The following is a 23243-nucleotide window of genomic DNA, read 5'->3' as shown; positions in this document are numbered from 1 at the left end:
AGTGTGGAAACCACAAATGGAGAATTCAATGTATAAATTGGTTTGGAATCAATGAATTTAGCAGAAGCAAACTTGAACCTTCCCAGAGATGGTTGTTTTTGTTGTTATGTGCTATTGCATGGTCTCCGACTCATAGCGACCTTCTGCACAACAGAACGGAACACTTTCTGGTCCTGTGCCAGCCCCATGATCCCTACTATACCTGAGCCCATTGCTGCAGCCACCATGTCAATCCATCTTGTTGAGGGCCTCCCCCTCTTTCATTGACCTTCCACTTTACCAAGCATGACAACCTTCTCCAGGGAATGGTCCCTTCAGACAACATGACCAAAGTAGGTGAGATAAAGCCTGGCCTCCTGGTTTCCAAAGAGCATTCCGGCTGCACTTCTTCCAGGACAGATTTGTTAGTTCTTTTAGCAGTCCATGATACTTTCAGCATTCTTCACCAGCACCACAACTCAAAAGCATCAACTCTTCTTTGGTCTTCCTTATTCATTGTCCAGCTCTCACATGCATACGAGGCAACTGGAAATATCATGGCCTGTGTCAGGCATGCCTTAGTCCTCAAGGAGATGCTCTTCAGCACTTGAAAGACATCTTTTGCAGCAGATCTGCCCAATGCAACACATCTTTTAATGTCTTGACTGCTGCTTCCATTGGTCTTGATTGTAGAACCATGAAATATGAAATCTTTGACAACTTCAGTCTTTTCTCCACCTATCCTAATGCTGCTTATTGGTCCAGTTGTGAGGATTTCTGTTTTCTTTATATTGAAGTGTAATCCATACTGCAGACTGTAGTCTTTAATCTTCATCAGTAAGTGCTCTAAGTCATCCTCACTTTCAGCAAGCAAAGTTGTGTCATCTGCATATCGCAAGTTGTTAATAAGCTTTCCTCTAATCCTGGTGCCATGTTTTTCTTCTTGGATTATTTGCTCAGCATACAGATTGAATAAGTATGGTGAAAGGATACAACCCTGACACACTCCCTTCCTGATTTTAAACCATTCAGTATCCCCTTGTTCTGTTCAAATGACAGCTTCCTGGTCTATGCACAGGTTCTTCATGAGTGCAGTTAAGTGTTCTGGAATTGTCATTCTTCTCAATGTTATCCATAATTTGTTATGATCCATGCAATAGAATGCCTTTGCATAGTCAATGAAACACATGTAAAGATCTTTCTGGTATTCTTTGCTTTGAGCCAACATCCATCTGATATCAGCTATGATATCCCTTGTTCCATGTCCTCTTCTGAATCCAGCTTGCATTTCTGGAAGTTCTGTCAACATACTGCTGCAACCATTTTTGAATTATCTTCAGTTAGATTTTACTTGCATGTGATATCAGTGATATTGTTCAATAATTTCCACATTCTGTGGGATCACCTTTCTTTGGAATGAGTACAAATATGGATCTCTTTCAGTCAGTTGGCCAGGTAGCTGTTATCCAAATCTCTTGGCATAGCCAAGTGAGTGTCTCCAGTGCAGCATCTGTTCATTGAAACATCTCAATGGGTATTCCATTAATTCCTTGGGCCTTGTATTTTTGCCAATCCCTTAAGTGTAGCTTTGACTTTTTCCTTCAATACCATTGATTCATGATCATATGCCACCTTCTGAAATGGATGATCATCTACCAATTGTTTTGGGTGTAGGGACTCTGTGTATTCCATCCATCTTCTTTTGATGTTTCCTGCATCATTCAACATATTGCCCATTGTTGCTGTTGTTATGTGCTGTCGAGTCAGATCCGACTCATAGCGACCCCTCCTTGGGTTTCCGAGGAAGTATCACTACAGAAGTAGATTGTCCAACCTTCCTTCTGAGGAGTGGCTGGTGGGTTTGAACCACCAGCCTTCTGGTTAGCAGTCAAGTGCCTTAGGAACTATGCTACCAGAGCTCCCATATTGCCCATGGAATCTTTTAATATTGTAATTTGAGGCTTAAATTTTTTCCACAGTTCTTCCAGCTTGAGAAATGCTGTCCAAGTTCTTCCCTTTTGGTTTTCTAACTCCAACTCTTTGCACATTTCATTATAATAATTGACTTTGTCTTCTTGAGCTGCTCTTTGAAATCTTCTGTTCAACTCTTTTATCCTGTCAATTTTCCCATTTGCTTTAGCTGCTCTCTGTTCGTGGGCAAGTTTCAGAGTCTCCCAGAGGTATGCCTCCATAACTAGGGCACATGAGATACCCAGAGGAGAAAACACTCCTGCTGAAGATGAGCTCACAGAGTGAAATTACAAAGCACATAGAGCAATAAAATGTCATGAGAGAGTCTCAGATTCAACATGGTGCCAGGCTCAGCCATGCATGCTGAGTCCAGATTTACCTAAAAAATTCCCATTTCTCCTCATGCACTCAACATCATCTCTGATCTGGCCACCAAAGAATGCATGAGGCTTTGGCCTCTTCCTATTCTTCGTAAGAGTATATGAGAGTGTATATGCATAATGTATGTATGAATGCCCTTTCATTTGATTTTCACATAAAGCCATTAAGATACTCAGAAGCCCATACTGATCACATCTGTTTCCACTAGTCAGATGTGATCATAAGTGAGGAAGTTTCTGTCATATCTGGCATACCTCACCAGACAATGTGGTGAGACAGCTGTAGGTTGGCGATTCACCAGACATAGTTTGGGATCTAAATCTGTTGAACCCTTAGATTAAAAGGGTGCAGAACTTTTTGTTATCACAGGTTGATGTCATACTATGGGAAAAATTTTAATTTTCACCCACAACTACTGGTGACCTGCTAAGTGAGCTATTCTAGGTTACTAAAATTTGACAGTCAAGGTCAATAATCACAGTTGAGTGAGGACCCTAATTTAGAGTCCTGCCTGGGAGACAAAGCTTGGCATTTGCACATGCAGACCAGGTGCCTTGCTGTACCTGGTGCAGTTTGCTACCTCATCAGGATATCTTCAGCTTTGTTTTGAATTGAAGGAGGTTTGAAATTGCTGCTATTCCAGCTTTTAAGTCACAAATTCTTTTTTACTTTGGCTTCATCACCATCAGTAGATATAGATATTTGGAGAAGTATACAAAGTGTACAAAGTAATGATATCTATATGCATTATTAGATTTTTAACCTTCTTTCCACTGAGGAAGCCTCAAGATGCATGCATTGCAGCTCAAACATGAACCAACTATATCTCTATTGCTGTTGTAAGGTGCCATTAAGACAATTTCAACTCAGAGTGACAGAGAAGAACTGCCCTAGAGTTTTCTATTCTAGGCTGTAATTATAGAAGAAATTGAAGTTTTTTTTTTTTTTTTTTTAACCAACTTCTATAGTCTGAAATTGATCAAACATGCAATTAAGATGCGCTGATAATTATTGATTATTAGAATGTGAACATTGGAAACGAAGGATCAGTAGTTGGAAAAATTCACCTTAGTGCTAGAAACAATAGAGATCACATGATAGAATTTTGCCAAGACCATCGACTTATTCATTGTAAATATTTTTTTCAACGACTATACACGTGGACCTCACCAGATGGAATATCAAACCATAAATAAACTCACTGCCATTGAGTAAATTCCAACTCATAGTAGACCTATAGGACAGCTCTGATGGTGGAGTGGTTAAAGCATTTGGCTGTTAACCAAAAGGTCAGTGGTTTGAACTCACCAGGAGCTCCACAGAAGAAAGATGACACTATCTGCTTTTGTAACGATTTACAGATGGAACACATAAGAATCAAGTAGTCTACATCTGTGGAAAGAGACAAAGGAACAGCTTAATATCTTCAGTCAAAACAAGGCCGGGGGCTCAACTGTGGAACAGACCATATGCAAGTTCAAGCTGAAGCTGAAGAAAATTTTATAAAGTCCATGAGAACCAAAGCATGACCTTGAATATAATGCACCCAAATTTAGAGACCATTTGAAGAACAGATTTGATGCAATGAACACAAATGACTGAAGATCAGATGAGTTGTGGAATGATATCAAGAGCATCCTACATGAAGAAAGCAAATGATAATTAAAAAGACAGGAAAGAAAGAAAAGACCAAAATGGATGTCAGAAGAGACTTTGATACTTGCTCTTAAGTGTAGAATAGCTAAAGCAAATGGAAGAAATGACAAAGAAAAAGAGATGAACAGAAGATTTCAAAGGGTGGCTTGAGAAGACAAAATTAAGTATTAAAATAAAATGTGCAAAGACCTGGAGTTAGAAAACTGAAAAAGACTAACATGTCCAGCATTTGTCAAGCTAAAAAATTGAAGAAGAAGAAGACGAAATTCAAGCCTTGATTGGAATATGGAAGGATTCAATGGGCAAGATATTGAACAACACCAAACCAAACCAAACTCACTGCTGTGGAGTCGGGTCTGACTCATAGCAATCTTAATACAAGAAACATCAAAAGAAGATGGAAGGAATATACAGAGTCACTCTACCAGAAAGAATTGGTTAATGTTCAACCATTTCAGGAGGCAGTATATGATCAAGAATCAATGGTATTGAAGGAAGAAGTGCAAGCATTGGTAAAAAACAAAGGTCCAGAAATTGACAGATTACCCATTGAGATATTTCAACAAACAAATGGCAACACTGGAAGCTCTCACTCATCTATGCCAAAAATTTTGGAAGACAGCTACCTGGCCAACTGACTGGAGGAGATCCATATCCATCCCTATTCCAAAGAAAGGTGATTCAATGGAATGTGGAAATCATCAAACAATGTAATTAATATTACATGTAAGTAAACTTATGTTGAAGATAATTCAAAAATGGCTGCAGCAGTACATACAAAAGGAAATGTCAGAAATTCAAGTCAGATTCAGAAGAGGACATGGAATGAGAGATATCATTGCTGATATCAGATGGATCTTTGCTGAAAGCAGAGAATATCACAAAGATGTTTATCTGTGTTTTAGTGACTATTCAAAAGCATTAGACTATGTGGATCATAATGAATTATGGATAACATTTCAAAGAATGGGAATTCCAAAGCATTCATTGCACTCATGTGGAACCTGTACATAGACCAAGAGGCAGTCATGCAGACAGAACAAGGGGATACTGCATGGTTTAAAATCAGGAAAGGTGTGCATCAGGGTTGTATCCTTTCATCATACTTATTCAATCTGTATGCTGAGCAAATAATCCAAGAAGCTGATCTATATGAGAAATGCAGCAACATTATTGGAGGAAGACTCATTAACAACCTGTGATATGCAGATGACACAAACTTGCTTGCTGAAAGCAAAGAAAATTTCAAGCATTTACTGATGTAGATCAAAGCTGCAGCCTTCAGTATGGATTATATCTCAACATAAAGAAAACAAAAATCCTCACAACTGGACCAATAAGCAACATCATGATAAATGGAGAAAAGATTGAAGTTGTAATGGTTTCATTTTACTTGGATGAACAATTAGCACCCACAGAAACAACAGTCAAGAAACCAAAAAACGTATTGCATTGGACAAATCTGCCGTAGAAGACTTTTAAAGTATTAAAAAGCAAAGATGTCATTTTGAGGAGTAAGGTTCACTTGATATAAGCCATGGTATTTTCAATTGTCTCATATCCTTGTGAAAGTGGGGCAATGAAAAAAGAAGACTGAAGATTTATGGTGTTGAATTATGGTGTTGGTATAGAGTATTAAATATACCAAGGACTGCCAGAAGAACAAATAAATCAGTCACAGAAGAAGCACAGCCAGAATGCTCCTTAGAAGCTAGGATGGTGAGATTTTGCCTCATGTACTTTGGACATGTTACCAGTAAGGACCAGTCCTTGAACAAAGACATCATGCAAAGTAGAGAATCAATGAAAAAGAGGAAGACCATCAATGAGATGGATTGACACAGTGGCTACAAGAAGAGCTCAAACATAGCAACAATTGTGAGGATGATACAGGACTGAGTAGTGTTTCATTCTGTTGTACATATGGTGGCTACCTGTCAGAAATCACTTGACAGTAACAACAAACAGTCTTTACGGGTACAATTTTGGTTCGCAGTTGAGCACTTAAGCATTGAACCACCAGGGATCCTTATGTCTCTACTAGCAGATTAAAAAAAAAAAAAAAAGAAACTAGCTGTTGAGTTTATTTTGACTCATGGTGACCTCATATGTTTCAGAGTAGAACTGTGCTCCATGTCCGTAAGGCTAGTTTGAGCCCTGTGGACTAAGGAGTCACAGAACGTCTTCTATAGATGTCTGTATCTATCTCATGGCCTCATCTCCTCTTCACAGTGCAAAGTGAAATAGCCCTAAAAAAAGAGTCAAATCACAAGTAAACAAGGCAATGGAAGGATTGTGTAAAGATAACAACTAAACCTCCAGAAAAGATTCTGGGTCTGCACATACTCAGCATTTCACTCTCTAAGTCTACAGTAGTCCACAGTAATGGATTTTATAGTGATGAGCTTGGACCACTGCCTATCACTGCAGGGCTTTCTGGATGAAGGAGAGGTAGACACTTGTGTAGAATATAATAGTTACCATGATAGGCTGATTCTAAAATGGCTCCCCATAATCCCACAATCCCCACCTCCTGGCATTCACTCTCTTGAGTGTGGGCAGGACCTAGTGACTTGTCTGTAAAGAGAGAATATGGCAGGAGTACAACCAAAAACCCAAACACATTGCCATAGAGTCGATTCTGACTCATAGCGACTCTAGGACAGAGAACTGCCTCATCGGGTTTCCAAGGTTGTAATCTTTATGGAAGAAGACTTCTTTCTTCTGTGGAGAGGCTGACCTTTTAGTTAGCAGTCAAGTGCTTAATTACTGTGCCACCAAGGCTCCTTATGACAAGAACAATGGGGAGTAATTTCTGAGATCAGGTTGTGATATGGTTATGTGACTTCTGTCTTGCTTGTACTCTCTCTTGCTGGCACTCTAACTTCTCAGCTTGCTTGCTTTGGTGATGCCAGTGGCCATGCTGGAGAGGCTCATGGGCCTCTGGGTGGCCTGTGCCCAACTGAAAAGAACTGAATCATGCCAACAACCACTGAATGAGTGAACGTGGAACAGATACTGCCCCAGTTGAACCTTGAGATGACTGTGGCCCTAGCCAACATCTTGATTGCAGCCTTGTTAGAGATCCTAAAGCACAAGCTCTTAATCCCATTAAGCTGTGCCTGGTTTCCTGACCCACAGAACACATGAGGTAATAAGTATGTGATGCTTTAAGCTGTTAAATTTCAGGGTAATCTGGTATATAGCAATAGATACCTAAAACAGTTACTGTGGTGCAGTGAATTACTTGGTATGGTTTTTCTAGCCAGTCTTTGTGATTCGCACCAGATTACTGGGTGGGACCATGCACATGGGGATTGGTTAGTTTTGTATTTCTGCTAGGCTTAAAGTGAGCTCTCCTAGAGACAGAAGCTGGGATCTCACTGCCGTCAAGAGAGAAGAGCTGGAGGTGAAGTAGAGCGTGTCCTTGGACCCCAGATCTTTGTGCTGTACCTCCTTGGCAGAAAGGCAGAGATGATCGGCAAAGACAACCAGCAGAGACAATGGCAGAGGAAGCAAGAGGCATGAGATAGAGCAGCAGGCTTGGTGGCCCACAGAGAAAGCTGAGAAGAGAAGAGAAAGCCTCCTCCTTTGAGCAGGAGCCTTGCTGGCAGAGTGGGGTTCACCTGGGTGCCCCTATTGACAGAGCTTTATAGCATTTGCCTGAGCAGGACAGAGGCCAGGCTGAGAGGCCAAGGGCCAGGGAGGCAGGCATGCCTGAGGGCATAGCAGAGGGGAGACTCTCCTGATGGAAAAATTGTATCCTGAGAGTGTTTCTGAACCTGAATTGTAGCCTATTACTTTCCTAATAAACCCCATAATCGTGAATGTTGTCTGAGTTGTGTGCCCATTGCAACAAATTATCAAACCTGGCAGAGAATTGGTGAGTTTCATAGGTGGGATGGTTGGTGTCAGAATTGGTAAAAAGTTTGGAGAGTGGCAGCATGTCTGGCCTCAAAGGAATAAGCCTTGGGTTGCTGATGGTGATTCTGTCTCTCTTTTGTGAAGTTAGAGGAGGTCAGAAGGTATTGCCCCCATGCTCTTTTTGCAGTTACTAAATAGCCTACAGTGAACTTATCTCAGCAGAGAATGTACAAACATATTTTGGGTACCTTAAAACAATTTGGATTGATCCTTCTCTTATATCCTAGTTAATAAGAATAAGCAGTGGCAGTGCCCAATTTCTAGAGCACACGGTAGACTGGGGATTTATTAGAGTAAGAAATCCCTGTGTTAATGGCTACAGATATAAGCCCATAATAAGACTATCTAGGCCAGTGTTCTAAACCAGGCAGTGAGGCCAGAATCAGCTGAGGGGCCCAGACCCTACTCTGGACCTACTGAATAAATCAGCATCTCCACAGGTGAGTCCCAGAGCATCTGAATTAGATACAATTTCTCCAGATGGAGTCTGATTGTATATCTTTGGGTAAGAACCACTGATCTGGTCCTGTTCCCCCACAGAACAATGGAGGCCAGAGGCTTCTTAAGTGTCTTCTTAAGATCACATAACTAGCTGGGGGCAGAGCAGGACCAAAAGGAGTTTCCTATATCCCCTTCCTCTCCTTTGTCCCCTCTGCCACAAGGTCCCACCCGTGCACACCCCCAGCCTATGAGATGGAGAACTTAGATTAGCCTAGAGGTAAATAGAAAAAAAAGAAGCTCTGGTGGCATAGTGCCTAAGGCATTTGACTGCTAAACAGAAGGTTGGCAGTTCAAACCCACCAGCCACTCCATGGAAGGAAGATTAGGCAATCTGCTTCTGTTAAAGATTTACTGCCTCGGAAACCCAAAAGGGGGCTGCTATGAGTTGGAATCAACTCGGTGGCAAGGAGTTTGGTTTTTAGTTTTGAAATAGAAAAAGGGAACAGATATCCAGAGAAAACAACTAAGGTTATCTTTATTTGTTTTGACAACAACTTCCATTCTTCACTGCTCAATAAATTTCTGGCCTGGTGACAAGGAACAAGGAAGGCTTCTTTCTCTCTGGCCTCCCCTGGGTGCCTCCTTTGTAAGAAAGGGGACAAACATACTTCCCATTAGATATCTAACTCCAGATACCGGTTGGGAAACATGGCCAGCACTGGAATTCAACACACTGAGAACATGTGGGGTTTGTCACTGAGCCCCCACATAGCTTGCAATCTTCTCCACCTTCCCTGAGACAGCTGCTCCTGTGCTAGGTGGCTGTGCCTCTGCCTCCCAGTTCAGGGCATGTGGTGCAGTCACGGGCTACTCACAGCCTCATTTCCAGTCTGCTTCTTGTCGGGGAAGCAGCCCTGGCCCAGGCTGGTTCTGGGAGGCCCATCAGGAGCTCACTATGTCCCAGTGCTGGCTCATAAGTGAGGACTCACAGGGGTTGACAACTATCTCCTTGCCGTTCTCAGTGCCATCACCAAACATGTCCGTATCAAGGCAGAGATGGGAGGCCATGTGCTCAATGCGGGAACCAGTCTTGGTCCATTGCTGAAAGGACAAAGAGGAGAGAGGATGAAGCAGGTTTCTCTGCCAGTGCTGGAGTTACAACATAATCGAAGATCTTTAAACTACATGCCTAGGGTCCCTCAGAGACCTGACTTCACAATCTCATGGAGGAATGAAATTGCAACTAATTACTCTGCCAGGTATTGTTTTCTTTTTCAAAAAAATTGGATTTATAAAAGTAAAAATGAGATCAATATGTTTGCTAGGAAAACTCATTAGGAGGCAATAACTTTCCAAGCAATCGGCCAGAGAATGTGAAGCAAGTTAGTCACAAGAGCAACCTAAATAAATAAATAAACAAATAAAAGATACAAGCTTATGTTCAGTGTTATAAACAAGTGGGAGAGAGCTAGGGATGTTGGGAGCAGAGAAGGCAATAGGAGCAGGGGTGAGGGGTGGGGGGCCAGGGATCCTGGGCAGCATCCATATAAACCTCTGCTTCTCCAAAGTGCTTCAGCACACAAGGTGCCCAAGCAGAGGTGAGTCTCTTGCTGCTGTTTCTCAGACTTCATCTCCCATGACAAGGAGAGAAGATATAGATATGCACTGGGGAACTGCCATTTACAGGTGCTGAACTCTGTACTTCGTTTAATGGCTGTGAATATCCTGTATTGAATGTCATCGTCCTCATTCCTTAAAGGAAGAAACAGAAGCTCAGAGAGGTCAAGTAACCTGCTCTGAGTCACACAGCCATTATAGAGCAGGCATTTGAATCTTGGTCTCTCTAAGTCCAACATCCAGTTTGCCAGGAAACTGAATGGAGCCAGCACCTTGCTGCTAGAGGAACTGATAGCTCAGCACAATGGCGGAGACATTGCCAGAGCCCAAGGTCACTGAAGGCAAAGGTTCCAGTTTTTCTCATCCTTGAGGCCCTAAAGGTCTTGCCCCAGAGCTCTCCTGATCTGGGATCCCAGGTTGGGGTTAGGGCAACAACAGGATAGGATAGCATGAGCTTATATGGTATGGTATGTCCAGTGAAGATGGCAGACTTCCAGGGGGCCAGCAGCTCAGGGAGAGCTGTCACTGATGTCTCCATCATAGATGGTGTCAGAGGCAGCATCCCCCTCCCAGTCCTAGCCACAAGGACCCCTTTCTTATCAACCCTTCTTGTCACCCCAAATACTTCCTCTCCTCATATTTTCTCTTTTCCTGGATCCGCATGGTAGTCATGTTACTGGCAGTCATGTTATTCAAGGCTGCACTGCCCCAGGGTGAACCCTCTGGGCACTTACCTGTCTGTCATCTCCATTCTTGCAAAGCACAAGAACCACTGGGGCACCAGGGAAGAAGGTGACGACCGAGAGGCACAATTCCTCCTGGAGGATCTGCTGGGTGTACGTGAAGGCCCACACCTGGGGGAAGAGATCAAGAAAGGTTCACTGGGGTCCTTGGAAGCCACTACTCCTTGAATACACTGTGACTATGTATGAGGATCATTACAGATTGATAGAGTACTAGACGGGTTGGGGGTAGTCCTGGCAGGAATTGACTGTGAACAATGCCCCCTTGGAAAATGCTATTCAAGCACTAGAGACCCAGAGGTCACATTCCCAGTGAAGTCTCTGGCCTCACACCCTGGGAAAGGGGCTAGATCTGGGGCCAACACACTGCTTTTGGGATTGCTATAAAATACTGGGCTTTGGGAGAGAGCGTGAACAACACCTCAGGGAGTCCTTCGCTCTCCAGATGCTTTCTTGGAAAAAACGTCTCAGTCCTAACCTGTTCTTCACATGTATCATTTCAAGCTGGTATCTGGCAGGTTAGGAGAATATATTCCTTTTCTCTAGGAGACTCTACCCTTTTCTTTGAACCAGAAAACCAAAAACCAAACCCACTGCCGTTGAGTTGATTCCGACTCATAGCAACTCCCATTGGGTTTCCGAAGCGGTAAATCTTGATGGAAGTAGATTGCTGTTCTGGTTACCTAGTGCTGCTCTGACAAGAAATATACCACAAATGAAATGGCCTTAACAAACAGGAGTTTATTCTTATAATTTGGAAGTTTTAAATCCAAGTTCAAAGTGCCAGGCTCTAGGGGCTAAGTGAAAGTCCCTCAACCTCGGGGTCCAGCTCTGCCTCCTGCTCCCGGCCCACTGGAGTTAGAGGCATTTCTTCACTCAGACAGCTGCTGGCTGATGAGGCTGAGAAGCCCCAAGGTTGACAAGTAAAAAGGCACAGTCCCGTCGTTACCAAACCACACAGCAGGCCATTAACTTAAATCCATTGTATGTCCCAAGGTCAGCAGAGCATGACAGGGTGCTAAGCAACAACATGGTTACATGCAGGGTCCAAGAGTGCCATAGACTAGAGACCATTCCCAAGGCTTCTCCTTATATACAGGAAGCATACCACATCCCAAAGGCAGCTACTCAGCTGCTTGTGGTAGATCCCACCATGGAGTTGACTGCCCATCTCATCATGGGGAATAATTCCCACTAGCTGCCCAGCCATTCAACCAGGCTCAGCCAAGTTGACACACAAACATAACTACAATTGCCCAGTCATCATTTTGCAGAGTGGCTGGTGTATTTGAACTGCCAACCTTCTGGTTAGCAGTCAAATGCCTTAGGCACTGAGCCAGAGTCCAAATCAATGTCTCAGAACACAGAGCTATGCTAAGGTAGACTGACTGGCAAAGGGAACAAGGAAGTGTTCCAAGGAAGAGAGTGGAAGAGGAGCTGAGTGGGAAAGAAGAAAGTTATGAGGAACAAGATTATTTCAGGGTGTGTATGGGCCCCAACATGCCAGTATAAGAGATCATCTATACCACAGACCTCTCACAGGAGAGAAGCCGAGAAGTTGAACTGATGAGTAGCCATTTTGTGACATAAGGAATGGGGGTGGTGTTCTGTGGGGTACATTATAAGCAAGAACTCTCACATTTCCTCCAAAGGGCCCAAGACTGAAGCAACCGCAGCTTGAGCACCTAAAGTGTTTCCCAGTTCTTCAGTCAGGGGTCAGAAAGTGCCACTATCACCCTTCTCAGACTGTGAGCCTGGACAAGAGGGTTTTTCCCTTAGACTGGAAATGGGAACAATTCTTGCCCTTTGCCTAAAGGTGATTCTTGAATCAGATCCTTGAGGGAAACTCAGGAAGGATTCCTATTAAGGTTATATCTATTCCCCTCCATTACACTCCTGTAATCAGCTGACCCTTAGCCTCTGAACCAAGCTACCCATATGTGACTTCTTTTTCCAAGAATCAAAAATGGGCCTTTAGCAGACCAGCCCCAGGACCAAGTGTCCCCTAAGTTGACAATACTGTGCATTGTCCTTCCTCCTCTCCCTTCCCTGATTGCTTTGTGCCAGCTGCATCCTGGTTCCAGTCGTCTCCTGGACTCCACTGTGTGCTGAACATTGCTAACTTCTCTATGTGACCTGGCTGCTCTCCTCTCTCCCACAACCTCGAGCCCCCTGCTGTCCTAACTGCAGGGTGTACCTTCACCCTGCGTCAGCCTGACTCACTGTGTACTGACCACTGCCTCCCAGATTTGGGACCTTCCCCTACCCCCTCACATTGGATGAAGCTTTCAGATACTGGGAGCTGCTGTCCCCCAAGGATGGCTCTGTCTTCAGATTCTTTGTCTCTTTTCAAACTGCTAGTATTGGGAGAAGCCCTACACCAGAACATGCTCCCTGGGAAGTGGATGGAAATATGGCTGAAACAAGACTGCTTGGAGTTGATAACTCTTGAAGCTCAGCAACAGTACATGGGGTTTCTTTATGCTGTTCTCTCAGCCTCCGTGTTAGCATATATTTGAAATTTTGTATAATAAAACGTACTTATCAGAACACATCAAGTTTTTTTGCTGGCCTTGTAAGCATTGCCATTCTTCCATACATACCATCTGCTTTCCTCCAGGGTAAGCTGCAAGGGGAAAGAAATCTATACACACCAAGGTGATGTAATGTTGATGATGATACCGTTAATAGTAGCTAACATTTTTCAAACACTTATGTGCCAGGCACTGTTCTAAGAGCTTTACATAGATTAATTAATCCAACCTTCATAAGATTCCTATTAAGAAGGTATTGTTATTATGCCTATTTTACAGATGATGAAACTAAGGCTCAGAGAGGTGGTATGTGGTCACATACCCATAAGTGGTCCTCAACCTACACTCATAAAGAGCTTTGCTACTGTTGATGCTGGTAGAGTCACAGCTGGCTCTGGAGCTCATGGAAGAAGACCCTTCTTCTGAGTTATAAGTATTTTAAAACATAGGTCATAGCTGCCTCCACAGAGATACCTGCCAGGAGAGCCTTCTCCTTGGTCAGTTTCCAGCAGTAACACCTAGGAAGGGGAAAACAAAGGCCATATCCCCATGCCAGGGGCTGGGAGGAGGCAGGCCAGTGAGGAGGCCCATTCACTGATATTTACAGGGATTGGGACAAGAGGATAAGTGAAGGCTCCCATTTCTCAGATCCACATCAGACCATGGGGACAAATGCAGTGCTGGCTTCCAGCCTGTGTCTGCCTCCTTTCCATCTCACCTCTGGCTCTATCCCACATGGTGAACTCCCCAGCCTGCACATCCTAGCTTGGTCACCCTTTTTTACACTCTCCCTTGGGCCTAGATGTGTGTACCAGTGACCCAGCCCATCCTTGGAGAAAACTCCGGGTTGAGATCCATACAGGTCCTGAATGAGATTCGTGCCATGTGGGTGGGGCATCCTGTGGCTGCAGATATGCAAGGACAATCTAGATGGTAAGAACAGGTCCTGGTGAAGCCCTGAGATTCCTTACTCTGTGGGATGGGAAGAGAACCAAGGTCCTAGGCCCCAGTCTAAGGGCAGTGCTTCCAGGGACTATCTGCCCTGGCCCCACAGTACAACTGGCCTCAGATTTAGACTTTTGCCATTCTCTGGAAATGAGGTTCAACATACAGTCACTGACATTAAAAGATGAGTCCCATCCCTCTGTCCCATTACCCAATCACAACGCCTTCAGTGAACCACGAATTAACATTTACAAAATAAAGCCTGCAATCATCTGATGATCACACTGGCATCATGTATTTTATGTTAAAAGTATTACTGATTAAACATATTGCTATTCGTTAGGTGCCGTCAAGTTGTACAACAGAACAAACCACTGTCGAGTCCTGTGCCAGTCTCACAATCCTTGCTATACCTGAGCCCACTGTTGCAGCCACTGTGTCAATCCACCTTGTTGAGGGTCTTCCCTTTTTTCACTGACCCTCCACTTTACCAACCATGATATCTTTCTCCAGGGAAGGGTCCCTTCTGACAACATGACCAAAGTAGATGAGACGAAGTCTGGTCATTCTTGCTTTCAAGGAGCATTCTGGCTGCACTTCTTCCAGGACAGACTGGTTTGTTCTTGTGGCAGTCCATGGTACTTTCAGTATTCTCAGCCAACACCACAACTCAAAAGCATCAACTCTTCTTCAGTCTTCCTTGTTCATTGTCCAGCTCTCACATGCATATGGGACAACTGAAAACACCTTGGCTTGTGTTAGGGGAAAGAGGTCTTTGGCAGCAGATTTTCCAGTGTAATATGTTGTCTGATTTCTTGACTGCTGCTTCCATTGGTGTTGATTGTGGAAGCAGGTAATATGAAATAATTGACAACTTCAATCTTTTCTCCATTAGTTGTGAAGCTGCTTATTGGTCCAGTTGTGGGGATTTTTGTCTTCTTTATGTTGAGGAGTAAACCATATTGCAGACTGTAGTCTTTAATCTTCATCATTAAGTGCTTCAAGTCATCTTCACTTTCTGCAAGCAAAGTTGTGTTGTCTGCATATCACAGGTTGTTAATGAGTCTTCCTCCAATCTTGACTCCATATTCTTCTTCATATAGTTCACCTTCTAGGATTATTTGTTCAGCATACAGATTGAATAAGTATGCTGAAAGAATACAACCGTGACACACTCCCTTCTTGATTTTAAACCTTACAGCATTCCCTTGTTCTATTAGAATGACAGCCTCCTGGTCTACGTACAGGCTCCTTATGAGCACAATAAGTGTCATGGAATTTTCATTCTTCCCAATGTTATCCATTCTTTGTTACGATCCACACAACTGAATGCTTTTGCATAGTCAATAAAACACAAGTAAACATTTTTCTGGTATTCTTTGCTTTCAGCTAAGATCCATCTGACATCAGAAATGATATCCCCTTGTTCCACATCCTCTTCTGAATCCAGCTTGCATTTCTGGAAGTTCTCTGTCAATATACTGCTGCAACTGTTTTGGAATTATCTTCAGCAAGACGTTACTTGAATGTGATGTTGATGATATTGTTTGATAGTTCCCACATTCTGTGGGATCACTGTTCTTCGGAAAGGGTATAAATATGGATCTCTTCCAGTCAGTTGGCCAGGTAGCTGTCTATTCCAAATAACTTGGCAAAGATGAGTAAATGCCTCTAGCATGGCATCCGTCTGTTGAAACATCTCACTGGTACTCTGTCAATTCCTAGAGCCTTGTTTTTTGCAAATTCCTTCAGTGCAGCTTTGATGTCTTCCTTCAATACCATAGGTTATTGATCATACGCCACCTCCTGAAATGGATGAACGTCAACCAATTCTTTTTGGTACAATGAGTCTGTGTATTCCATCTTCTTTTGATTTTTTTGCACCTCTCAATATTTTGCCTATGTTGTTGTTGTTGTGAGGTGCCATCGAGTCACCTCCGACTCATAGTGAACCTATACACAGCAGAACGAAACACCACCTGATCCCACACCAGCCCCATGATCCCTGTTATACTTGAGCCCATGGTGGCAGCCACTGTGGCAATCCATCTCCTTGAGGGTCTTCCCCTCCTTCATTGACCCTCCATCTTACCAAGCATGACATCTTTCTCCAGGGAATGGTCCCTTCTGACAACATGACCAAAGTAGGTGAGACGATGTCTGGCCATTCTCACTTTCAAGGAGCATTCCACTGCACTTCTTCCAGGACAGATTTGTTAGTTCTTTTAGCAGTCCATGGTACTTTCAGCATTCTTCTCCAGCATCACATCTCAAAAGCATAAATTCTTCTTCGGTTTTCTTTATTCATTGTCCAGCTCTCACATGCATATGAGGCGACTGAAAATATCATGGCTTGTGTCAGGCACACCTTAGTCCTAAAGAAGACAAGTCTTCTCCTCAGCACTTGAAAGAGGTCCTTTGCAGTCAACTTGCCCAGTGCTATACGTTGTCTCTGGTAGCATAGTGCCTAAGGCACTTGACTGCTCACCAGAAGGCTGGTGGTTCAAACCCACCAGCCACTCCTCGGAAGGAAGGTTGGGCAACCCTACTTCCGTAGTGATACTGCCTCGGAAACCCAAGGAGGGGTCGCTATGAGTTGGGGCTGACTCGACGGCAAACAACAACAACATATGTTGTCTGATGTCCTGAATGCTGGCTCCATTGGTGTTGATCATAGAACCAAGCAATGTGAAGTCTTTGACAACTTCAATCTTTTCTCCATCCATCATGATGCTGCTTACAGGTCCAGTTGTGAGAGTTTTGTTTTCTTTAAATTGAGATTTAATCCAAACTGCAGATTGTAGTCTTCAATCTTCATCAGTAAGTGCTTCAAGTCATCCTCACTTTCAGCAAGCAGAGTTGTGTTGTCAGCATATCATAGGTTGTTAATGATTTTCCCTCCAATCCTGATGCCATGTTCTTCTTCATATAGTCCAGCTTCTTGGATTATTTGCTCAGCATACAGATTGAATAAGTATGGTGAAAGGACACAACCCTGACACACTCCCTTCCTAATTTAAAATTTTTGCCTATAGAATCTTTCAATATTGCAAACTCTAGGCTTGAATTTTTTCTTCAGTTCTTAGGGCTTGAGAAATGCCGAACGCGTTCTGCCCTTTTGGTTATCTTACTCTGGGTCTTTGCACATTTCATTAAAATAACTGACTTTGTCTTCTTGAGCTGCTCTTTGAAATCTTCTGTTCAGCTCTTTTATCTTGTCATTTCTTCCATTTACTTTAGCTGCTCTTCATTCAAGAGCAAGTTTTAGGGTCTCTTCTGCCATCCATTTTAGTCTTTTCTTCCTTTCCTGTCTTTTTAATGATCTTTTGCTTTCTTCATGGATGATGTTCTTGATGTCACCCTATGATTCATCTGGTTTTGGGTCTTTGATGTTCAGTGCATCAAATCTATTCTTTAGATGGTATCTAAACTTAGGAGGGATATAACCAAGGCCATATTTTAGCTCTCGTGGACTTGTTTTAATTGTCTTCAGCTTCACCTTGAACTTGTATATAAGCAGTTGCTGGTTTGTTCCACCATCAGCTCCTGGCCTTGTTTTGGCTAAAGACATTGAGCTTCTCTATCACCTCTTTCCACAGATGTAGTTGATCTGATTCCTGTATATTCCATTTGGCAAAGTCCATGTGTTTAGTTGCTGTTTATATTGTTGAAAAAGGGTATTTGCAATGAATAAGTCATTGGTCTTGCAAAATTCTATCCTGCGATCTCTAGCATCATCTCTATCACTAAGACCATATTTTCCAATTACTGGTGAATCTTCTTTGTTTCCAACTTTTGCATTCCAATCACAGTAATAATCAACACATCTTGATTGCATGTTTGGTCAATTTCAGACTTCAGAAGTTAGTAAAAATCTTCAATTTCCTCGTCTTTGGCTTTGTTGGTTGGTGGGTAAATCTGAATAATAATAGTATTAACTGGTCTTCCTTGTAGGTCGATGGATATTATCTTATCACCGATAACACTGTACTGCTGGATAGATCTTGATACATTCTTTGTGACTATGAATGTCATGCCATTCCTCTTCAATCTGTCATTCCTGGCATAGTAAAGCATATGATGGTCTGATTCAAAATGGCCCAAACCAGTCCATTTTAGCTCACTAATGCCTATGATATCGATCTTTTATGTGTTCCATTTCATTTTTGACAACTTCCAATTTTCCTAGATTCATACTTTGTACATTCCATGTTCCAATTGTTAATTGATGTTTGCAGCTGTTTTTTCCCATTGAGTCATGACACATCAGCTAATGGAGTCCTGAAAGCTTTACTCCATCCACATCATTAAGGCTGACTCTACTCTGAGGAGGCAGTTCATCCCCAGTTGTATTTTGAGTGCCTTCCAACCAGAGGGGTTCATCTTTCAGCACTATATTGGAAAATGTTTCAGGGCTATTCATAGAGCTTTCCAGTAATATGTCAGACTATGTTCCACTGCTATTCATAAACTTTTCACCAGTCAATTATTTGAGAAGTGAATAGTCCCCTCCTTCTTCCAAGCCTGTTTTAGTCTGGAAGCTCGGCTGAAACCTGTCTATCATGGGTGACCCTGCTGGTATTTGAAATACCAGTGGCATAACTACCAGCCTCATAGCAACACACAAGCCACACAGTGCAACAAAGTGACAGATGAGTAGTGTTTATGAATAAGCATAAAAACTTAAAAATATACCACAATCTCTAAAAGCCCATTTTGGCATTTTCCCTTTAGTATCTTAGGGGTCTCAAGACCAGTAAGTACTCTGGATGCTTCTGACACCTGAGACAGCCCACGCACAAGTGCCTTTCAGGAAGGATGGATATGGCACACCCAGGGGCTTTAGGCTGAGGAAACCACCTCCAAAACCTCTCTCCTGAGGGGAGTATGTGAATATACACAGACACGGATCGAAGCTCTCACACTAAGTGGACTTTCTATTAGTTAGTACTTTACTGGCATATTTAAATAACTTAGCCTCACAGTTTCCCAGAGAAATGATGCTCTCTGGCCACATCTTTGAGAGGAGAGGTGAGAGGGGAAGCTGCCTGCAGGAGGAGCAGGCAGAGGCGGGAAGCAGGGAGAGAGGTTTTCTGATTCCCATTCTGCAGCCTGTCAGACTTCCTAGAATGGCCATGATGAATGGCTTTATCAAATAATCCTGGAATCAGAAATGGGTTCTGGGAAGGTGGCGGTGGCTGTCGCTGAGGCTGGCCTTACCTGCTCAGTAAGTGTAGGCTCCCTGATGATGTCTCCATTTGCAGGATAGCAAAACCACAACCCATGATTAACACTCCCCAGCTCATTGATGCACAAGGATACTTTGCACCCATGGAAGGTGGCCTAGAGACTAGAGGTTGGTGTGGGAGCCTTGGCCCCTAGCAAGGGGCTGAGGAAGAGGAGATCAATGAATGTGGGAGGGAGACATCCAGGCTGGACTACTATAAAGCTATCTATGCCACAAAGAAAGTCTCTGGAGAAAAAAAAAAAAAATTGCTGGCAGGAAAAGGATGTGGTCTGGCAGTGAGGGCATAGATTTTCTCACCAAAAAACGTCCGCCTGACTGTTGTTGCAAAAGCTGGGATGAAACAGGGTCACATCTGTCTTATCTTGTTCTGGATGGAGGTGGTGAGAGGAAAGATTTTCTTAAGTGGAGATAACTGGAGGAGTAGATTTCCAAAAGGCAGGTATATGGATGGAGTCAGGGGCCCTAGCAGTGGAGATCATCTTGGAATGGGGCACCTGCTACTCTAATAGGTAAGAAGCAATCAGCCTGGGGCACCTGGGGCTATTTTGCACCCCAGGGGCCATTTGGCAATGTCTGGAGACATTTTTGATGGTCATAATAACTGGGAAGGGGCATGGTGCTACTGGTATCTAGTGGGTAGAAGCCACAGATGCTGCTAAACCTCCTACAATGTACAGAACAACTCCCATAACAAGGCGTTATCCAGTATTAGTAGCCATGTTGCTGAGCTTGAGAAACCCTAGCCTAGTCTCATGGGCCTGAGCTAGAGGCAGTTGGCTTGTGTCTAAACCCTGCTCTGGCATTTACTCATGGATGACTTGGGTAGAGATGTCCAACTTCTCTAAGTCTTGCTTACTCCATTTGTAAAATGGGGGTAATAACAAGATATACTTTGTGGGATGAAGTGTAGAATACTCAGACCAGTGCCTGGCCCCTGGCACATAGTATGCACAATATGAATAGTATTATTATGACAGGTGGAAAGAAGTGGTTGAGGAAAGATTGTTGTTATTGTTAGGTGCTGTTGAGTCAATTTTGACTCATAGTGACCCCATGTGACAGAGTGGAACTGCTCCATAAAGTATTCTTGGCTGTAACCTTTATAGAAGCAGATAGCTGGTCTTTCTCCTGCGGAGCCATTGGGTAGGTCTGAACCACCAACTTTTTGGTTAGTAGCCGGGTGCTTAACTGTTTGTGCCACCAGGGTTTCTTCTTTGGGTGAAGATAGATACATTAACACACAGACAGAAGTTAAGTGACTTTGTTTTAATTAACGTAGAAGCCCATGTCATGTGCTGATGGTGTTTCACATAAAAAATTCTTCTATGTGAGAATGGTAAATAATTGGAAAGAAAAAATGAATGCAGGACAACATTGTTGGTTTTGCTGTGGTTAGGTAGCCACAGTAACTCCTGCTTATAAATGGTTATTTTAAGAGCCAGGCACATTCTAGAGACTTCACATTTATTGTCTATTTAATCCTTAGAAGAATCTCCTGAGAGGAAGGTATGGATTTATGGACGAGAACACTGAGGATCAAAGATGTTGGCCAGGAGCAGACTCCAGTACTGACTTTGTGAATGTGGGTCCTCCTTGGGGAGATAGGACCTAAGCCAGAGAGTGTATCCAGGACCACCAGCTGGCATGGAACCTGAGGTCACAAAGAAAAATTACCCATCCATCCAACACTCCCTTGAAACACTCTCAGACAAGGTGTCTGGAATGAGTAAGTCTGGGTTCACCTGAACTGGAATGCAGCTGACCTCTTGATGCACCTGGATTTCTGAAGGATCAGCCATAGTGACTGGTATCGTTGTGAGAACAACCAAAAGGAACTGGCTGGCTGTGCTGGAGTTGGCTTCATCAGCTGTGTAGATACACAGGTTTCAATCTTTCTCCATTGGAAGCTCTCTAGCCAGAGACAGCAGGGGATCACACCCATTCCAAGACACATTGCCTCCTTCCATCTGGACCTTCATTAGACTCATGTTTTGAGTATTTATTTCTAACCCAGCCCATCCTTTCCTCCCAAGTTGTAAAGATATATGTGTGATTAAAAATCCACATTTACTACATTTTCTGTTGGGTCATCTGTTAGGCTCTGGAGAGACTTGTGGGGCTGGAATCTTGGTTCTCCACTTACGAACCTTGTGAACTTGGGTGAGTTACTTAGCTCTCTGTCCCTCGGTTTCCTCATATGGCAAATAAAGTTAGGATCAGTTTCTACTGAAGAGGGTAACTGTGAAGAGTAAATAGGTCAATACATACACGTGCTCAGAATGGCACATGCCACATAGCAAGTGCCCAGTTTAGGTCTGCTTTGTTGATGACGATGAAGCCAATAGGAAAAAAGAAATGATCTCAGACAACATGCTTAAGAAAACTGCCTTTTCATTACCTCCCAGGAGATATGCTGGAGTGGCAGCTGTGATGGGGCCATTCCCAAGGGTATGCTGAGAAAGCAAGGGAAAGAAGGGGTCACCAAGCAGGGAAAGAGACATGCCAGAAACCTAGGCCTGGTAGACTCAGGCTTTACACACCTAAAGGTGCCATGTTGAGTCTGGGTTTTGGAGACAAGTTTTTCCTCTTCATCTCACCCATTTAGGTTATCGAGTTGCCTGACACATGTTTCATAGGCCAATAGCTTAGATTGCTGGGGATATAGGTAGAAGGACATACTAAAAAATAAAAATATTTTTAATTTGTGTTTCTCCCTTTCTTGAAACTGAAGTAGAAACTAGGTTGTTCTATCTGTTTCCTCTCTATCTTTCACAATTTTTTTTTTTTTTTTTCCTGGAGAATCCAATAAAGTTAAGAGGAAACTTGTTAACCTGGAGACTTCTGGGGCTGCACATGTTTACAAGTGGATGATGTATTTCTCTCTCATTTCACCCAAGGCATCAGTGTGCTGACACCTTTGATATACAGAGATTAAAAACATCTGCTCCCAAGGTTGACAAGGCAGTCGGGGAAGGAGGAGACACAAGGTAGGGATGGATGGATGGGTGGAGCAAGGACATCAGCCCGGGTCAGAAGTGGAGGACAGGCAGAGGCTAGTAGTCTCGTTTTAGCAGTGAGGACATCTGAGCTCCCAGATCAGACACACTAGGGAGAGGGGGTTGCATGGCCAGCTGGAACCAGACCTCAGAGCTGCTGGGGCCCTGCCTCTGGTGCTCTTTCACTCTGGGTATCTGTTGCCCCAGAACCCCCAGCCCACATGACCTGAGTCTCATTCAGGACCTGCGTGGATCTCAATCCTGGGTTGTCTTCCAAGGGTGGACTGGGTCACTAGTATACACACTTAGGCCCAAGGGGATCTGTATAAAGGGGTGACAAAGCTTGCATGTCAGGGCTAGGGAGTTCACCGTGTGGGACAGAGTCAAGTCTGGGATGGAAAGGGGGCAGGCACAGGCTAGAAGCCAGCACTGCATGTATTCCCATGGTCTGACATGGATATGAGAAATGGGGACCTTCATTTATCCTCTTGCATCCCTTTAAATGTCAGGAATGGGCCTCTTTGCTGGCCTCCTCCTCCCAGTCCCTGGCATGGGGATACAGGCTTTGTTTCCCTTTCCTAAGGGCTGCCATTGGAAACTGACCAAGAATAAGTATCTTTTGGCAGACACTTCCTATGAAGGTGGGTCTGATCTATGTGTTAATATTTATATCCCAGAAGTGGGATCTCAGGGACAGCTGTGACTCTGCCATCGCTAGCAATAACAGCTATTTAAAAGTGACCGGTGGTGTAGTGCCAAAGGCATTTGACTGCTAACCAGAAGGCTGGCAGTTCAAACCCACAAGCCA

General features: G+C 43.5%; 1 protein-coding gene across 1 annotated transcript in view; it reads right to left on the bottom strand.

The window, feature by feature from the left end:
* Window positions 1–9294: 9294 nt before the first annotated feature.
* Window positions 9295–23243, bottom strand: part of GALNT14 (polypeptide N-acetylgalactosaminyltransferase 14) — a 378698-nt gene continuing 364749 nt past the window's right edge. Inside the window, exons 14-15 of the mRNA XM_007938807.2 lie at window positions 10704–10823; window positions 9295–9453 (exon numbers count right to left, since the gene is read on the bottom strand). Coding sequence (XP_007936998.1) covers window positions 9295–9453; window positions 10704–10823 — 279 coding nt within the window. The remainder of the gene's footprint in view (window positions 9454–10703; window positions 10824–23243) is intronic.

Source organism: Orycteropus afer, unplaced genomic scaffold (assembly GCF_000298275.1).
Source record: "Orycteropus afer afer isolate SDZICR_OR568_19922 unplaced genomic scaffold, OryAfe1.0 scaffold00054, whole genome shotgun sequence".
NCBI lineage: Eukaryota > Metazoa > Chordata > Mammalia > Tubulidentata > Orycteropodidae > Orycteropus > Orycteropus afer.
This window is presented reverse-complemented; position numbering and strand designations above follow the sequence as displayed.